Source organism: Cyprinodon variegatus, unplaced genomic scaffold (genome assembly GCF_000732505.1).
Source record: "Cyprinodon variegatus isolate N-32 unplaced genomic scaffold, C_variegatus-1.0 Scaffold100, whole genome shotgun sequence".
Lineage (NCBI taxonomy): Eukaryota > Metazoa > Chordata > Actinopteri > Cyprinodontiformes > Cyprinodontidae > Cyprinodon > Cyprinodon variegatus.
The window spans coordinates 568,838-574,837 of record NW_015150553.1 but is presented as its reverse complement, the minus strand read 5'-3'; the positions used below and the strand labels follow the sequence as shown (position 1 = coordinate 574,837).

The 6,000-nt window shown below is 37.1% G+C and overlaps 1 protein-coding gene across 1 annotated transcript in view; it reads left to right on the top strand.

Annotated features, from left to right (window-relative positions):
• LOC107084427 (melanopsin-A-like) overlaps positions 1 to 4,596 on the top strand; it is a 13,021-nt gene extending 8,425 nt beyond the window's left edge. The window contains exons 7-9 of the mRNA XM_015374260.1: positions 1,405 to 1,576; positions 3,939 to 4,085; positions 4,192 to 4,596. Of these exons, the coding sequence (XP_015229746.1) occupies positions 1,405 to 1,576; positions 3,939 to 4,085; positions 4,192 to 4,596 (724 nt within the window). The remainder of the gene's footprint in view (positions 1 to 1,404; positions 1,577 to 3,938; positions 4,086 to 4,191) is intronic.
• The last annotated feature ends 1,404 nt before the right edge of the window (positions 4,597 to 6,000 follow it).

Genomic DNA, 6,000 nt, shown 5'->3' with positions numbered 1-6,000 from the left:
TTTTCTTATTATTTCACAACGTATGGTGGTGAATAAGTGTGACTTTTCAGGAAAACAAAAAATTGTTTGGGTGACCCCAAACTTTTGAACGGTAGTGTAGGTTTTAAGCACAAAATGTTGCAAAGCAATTTAGGCCCGTAATAAGTTAATACATCATAATTTAACCTCCTTCCTCCTTTTATAGAGTAATGTTGAGGGAAAAAAGAAATCTCTTTTACCATAACTTAGAGGTGCAAACATGTATTTGAATACACCCAACCTACTGAGCTCAATTTTTGTACCTGATTTGCACCTTACTTTCAAGCATGTATTTCCATTTACATATTCTCTGCCAAGTATTTTGTGCAGTTTTCCCTCAAGCCAATGACCTGCATATTCAGAAAGGCACACACATATAAAAGTTTTAGTACCCACAGGTTTTCCCATTTTACTCACACAATATAATATGCACCTGGTTTGAAGATCAGTCTTTCACAAGTTAAACAGTATGCACACGATTTAAACTTTAACGGAAAAGTCCGGTCAGCAAGGAATAACCAATGGATCATTATTTATACCTAAAACTAATATGTTCACTGTGATTTAATGAATTTAGCTTTAATCAGTAAAAAAACCTAAACAATATTTTTCACTCCTGACATCTTCCAGCAGTGACGTCAAGGTGCGGTAAGCCTAGTGCCATTGTTCCTACTTTACAAGCAAAATCAATTGACGCTTCTATACAAATGTGCAATCAACAACAATTTGAGAGGACTTCACTATTAAGATTTGCGAGAGCTGTAGTTAAAGTAACAATGCCTATGTGGATACATCAGGTAAAAGTGAAAAAAAATTAGTTATTTGATTTTTCCGATTCATGATCCTCCATGGACGGATTCGTCATTGGATTGCCAAATTGAAGAGGGAGGATTTACCATTGAACTTCTGGCCAGAGAAAAAACACGTCATTGATCCGTTACGCTCTGCTTCGAATATTGCACTGGTCGTCATGGATAATAGCACGTTGTGACAAACACCAGATACAGCACTGGGACTTGCTCAACAGCCGATACCGCACTGTGACGTCACAAACCGGTAGATGGCAGTAGTGCTCTTTGAAAAACATAGATGTCTCCAGTAAAGCACAGTCAAATTAAATTACTCTTAATTTAAAAAAAACGTATCATCTATTGAAAAATATGTAATAATTTCATACTTAAAGTACGTTTGGAAGTTTGTTTTCTGAAAGTGACCGGACTTTTCCTTTAAAGGTCAGACTCTGAATGAATTCCCTTTGATATTTTGCTCAATTAAAAAACACAATCCTTGATTTATTTTGTGTATATTATCACGTTAAACCTTTAGTCAATCAAACTCTGTATGTAATATATTGGGTCAACTTTTTTTTTTTCTTAAATTCAACAGGATGACTCTTGCAGAAAAAGTGCCATGCCTGTGGTTTTTGTCTCCGGCTCCCAGAAAGGAATGCCTGTCCTACTCCATCAGTGAGTCCTCTCTCAGGGACTCCATCATCAGTAGACAGTCCAACACTTCCCGGACTCATTTTATTAATGCTTCACCAAACCGCATTGATATGGTAATATTTGCACAACAAAGCCTTAATTTACCCACAATTATGAGTTTTATTCCATTTAATTTGAATTAAATATAAACCTATTCCGCCTGTGTTTTTAAACTGTGGATTCAAATCATGTTATTAATGTGGTGAAGCACTAGTAAACATATCAATGAACTGTTATTCAAGCCATACACATAGGACCCAATTAGTCAGATGGTTAAAGATCCCAATTATTGTAGCTCATCACTCGTTGTACAGGTGAGTATCTGATCAGGACTCTAGCAAAAGAAATCAAAGATTTCCAACACTAAAATGATTCAATTGCACTTGCAATTATTTACATATACAAAACTACCCCTTGACACACACTCAAAAGGGATGCTTTTGAACATAAAACATAATCCTCTCTTTAAACAGGCTTGAGTTGCTCTGTAAAAAGATAAATGATTATACTTTTTACTGCCATTCAATATCAAATGTCTCTTGTGTAAGCCATGCACTTCATTGGGTGAGTGCTGAGCATACCGGGCTCAAAACTTCCAATCTTCCCCAGATCCTCTACCAAATTTCCAGGCTTAAGTGTGGGTGCATGGTTCCAGTGGAAGCTGATAGTACCCTGGGAATAAAGGTACACATCATTAACTCCAAATACCCCAGGGTCCATTTTAAGGATCTTTTCTCCTTATCAGTCAATGTTTTATCTAATTGGGCTTTTCCACTAGATGTGTATCTTTTTTGGGGTTCCGGAACTTGAGTATGTAGGGTACAAGGACCCCTATCGCCTGAAAACCCAATTTCCATTTTATAGACACTTCGTCCTTATGATACAGGAAAGGTTCTCACGAAGAATTTTTACAAGATGAATCAATTTTTGAGCACCTCTACAGGTATATTCCATGTGCTTCTTCCCCTCCCACAGCAGCTCAAGTTTACATTTTCCATTCTTTAACCCAGCAGCCCTGCTGCTTCCTGGATGACCGTAAAGGACTTTTAAAGAGTTGTTTCTGTGTTTTAGCAGCCGTTCCTGGGAAAGGGATTCATTGTAGTTCCCCCATTAAGACAAAGGGGTGACAAACTGTTTAATTTTCCTTAGTAGCTATTCTTAAGTAACATACATACAGCCTTCAATTTGTTTGATTTTTTGAAGCTCCAAAGCCAATTTCCAGACTTAGTTGTGGGTATTCGGGTCTCGGAGGATAGAAGAGTAAACTTGGGAATCAAGCTACAATCACCTCTTCTCTTTGAGCTCCCAAGATGGATTTATCTTGACCTTATGTTAATTGTGATCCAGGGTGGGTTCTCATAGGCATGTTGTGGGAGCTCTAACGGTCTTTGACAAAGCCCTCATCATGCCCACCTGTTCTCTCAGGTTATTTAAATTGTTTCGAAATCCGGCTCTGAAATGCAGCAGAAAGTCAGGATGTCTGAGCGCTCCAAAGGACTGCGTTAAGGTCGCAGTCTCCAATGGAGGCGTGGGTTCGAATCCCACTTCTGACATGGCCTTTCTGCTTACTTGGACTTGTCTTCTACCAAAAGGTTGCCATTTGTGTGCTAGAAAGCATTTACCCATTAAAGTGTGGATTTTAATTCTGTTACTAATGTGGTGAAGCACTCTAAAACATATCAATGCACACCTTTTCAAGCCATATAGTTAGGACCCAATTAGTCAAATGGTGAAAGATTCCATTTATTGTAGCTCATCACTGGTTGTACAGGTGTGTATCTGATCAGGATTCCCAGCAAAACAAAGATTTCCAACACTAAAGTGATTCAATTGCAGTTGCAATTATTTACATATACAAAACTACACCTCAACACACACTCAAAATGGATGTTTTTGAATATAAAACATAATCCTCTCTTTAACCAGACTTGAGTTGCTCTGTAAAAAGATAAATTATTATACTTTTTACTGCCATTCAATATCAAATGTCTCTTGGGTAAGCCATGTACTTCATTGGGTGAGTGCTGAGCATACCAGGGCTCAAAACTTCCAATCTTCCCTAGATCCTCTACCAAATTTCCAGGCTTAAGTGTGGGTGCATGGGTCCAATGGAAGCTGATAGTACCCTGGGAATAAAGTTACACATCCCTAACTCCAAATACCCCAGGATCCCACTTCTGACATGGCTTTTCTGCTTACTTGGACTTGTCTTCTACCAAAAGGTTGCCATTTGTGTGCTAGAAAGCATTTGCCCATTAAGCACTTTCATTTGCCCTTGCCATTTGTTAAGGAATCTGAATTTGTTTAATTTGCTACCTAATTTGTTTTATTTTCTCTATTTTTTCACTTTCGCTATGTTCCTATCTACAGCTGTCTTATATACCATAATTATTCAACGTGCAAGTAAAGTCAAACATTTTGATAATGTTTTTACAGATGTTGAAGGATGTAGAAATGGAATATCTTGGGAGGCAGTCGGGAGGCTCCTTTAAAAGCGTGTCATCATACAGGTCGTCATATAGAGGCAGATCCAGTAAGAGGCCATCTGAGCCCCAGATGATCAACAACTGCACATCAAAGAAGGTGAGATAATGTAATTCAGTTAATTATGACTTTGATTTGGACCTTATTGCTTAAGCAAACTGCAAAATAACTCATTTACATTTTGTTATTATGTCCACGTATATAGCAACAAACTACTAAGATTGACCCACTGAGCACCCATGACCATGGCCTGGTTTCCAGCTCTCTGAGCATCACCACATTACCTTTACTTGTTCTTACCAGGAGACGCAGTGAGAGCCTAACAGATGGGACTTTACACACATACAATGACAAAAGTGACATAGAGCGGCTGCAAGGCCAGAAGAGCAGCTCTTTTGATTCTCTGAATCTTGGGAAAAAGCCCATTACTGACCCCAAGTTGCCTCAGAGTGTTCCTCGCATAATTGTCATCAGTCCGAGTTCTGAAAGCAGCATCATCCACCATGATGGCGTCCGTTTAGAAGACAGCATTGAAGCAATGGAAAACAATGTTTTTGTAAGTCTAAACTTCTCAACAGAAGTATTTGAGGCAGTGAAACTACTCTCTTGACCACATGGAAGTATACATGTTCAACTTTGGACTAAAAGACAATCAAATGGACAGAGGTAAACTTCTAGGTCTTTTTTGACGTTGCGCTGAAGTTTTCTGACTGTCCCCTTTACCACAGCAACTATAGAGTAGAAGAAACTGAAATAAAACGACATAAACAGTTTTTAGCACAATGCAATCTTTGGCTGGGAAAGATGAACCTGAAAAGGACAACTTTTTATTTTTGAGTTCCCACAAAACAGAGCACTGAAAATAGAGTTTTCTACGCTTAATATGCCACTTGAAATGTTTCCTCTGTTGAATTGAAATGATTTAGATTTAAAAGTCCTTAGAATATTCTCCCTAAGCTATTCATAAAATCTAAGAATATATAACGAAGACCCTAGAAAACAAAAGTGGGGGTGCAATAAAAGCATATGATTTTCGTTCACTATTGCACCTTTAAATCAGTGAGAAACTGAAGAAAAACCAAACCAATCGCATGTTAACATGTGCCTAAAATTAAGATATTCATTTTTAATGTTGTTACAAAAGAGCCATATGTACCAGATTTGTACTGGCAACAATTCAGCAATGTAATGAAAAGTGAAGCAGTTCAAACCCTCAGGAAAGGAAGGATATCTTCTATAAAACCTCACATTTCTATTAATCACTCATCCATTCTGATAAAACTATCCTATGACATTTAATAATCGTACAAGTTAAACAGCATTTAGCAAAACCAGAGGATTAGCTGGAGGTTTCCTTCTATTAAACTTGCTGCAAAGTTAAATCATTATATTATGTTTGCTTCATGCTGGTTCAGGAGGAGCAATTGCTTCTCTCAGTAACTGGTAGCAATCAGGTGGATTTTCCTTACATAGAAGACTTTTAAACAATTCACATAGATATCACAGTAAAAACCTCTTATTCATTTCTGTTAACATTTATGTTTAAAGCAATTGGTATATGCTATAAAACAAGCACTAAACATAATTTTGAAATTTATAAATGTTGGCCTACACAAGACTGCTGGCACCCTCCAAAAGCAATATAAGAACAAGAGTTCCTTTGTTAAAGAGGCTTGGATTTTCCAAGATGTGTTTTTAAATATATTTCTGGAAATTGGAGTTGAAGGCAAAGTTGTTGCAGAAAATATGTAATCTGATTTAAATGATTGATATGATTGTTAAGAAAAGTTGATTTAATGGTGCAATTTCCTTATTTTTGCTATGAGATCATTTGTGATCAGTTGAGAGGCTTTTTAAATGATGTTTCCACTGTCCATAATGATTTGGGAAAAGTTTCTTTTGACTAATGTTGGTCAGCTTTGTTTTCTCATGCCCTAATGGCTTGATATACATTTTTTCTATCCACTATAGAGAATTTTATGCTTTTATTTGCTGACTAGCTTTATGTAAATGC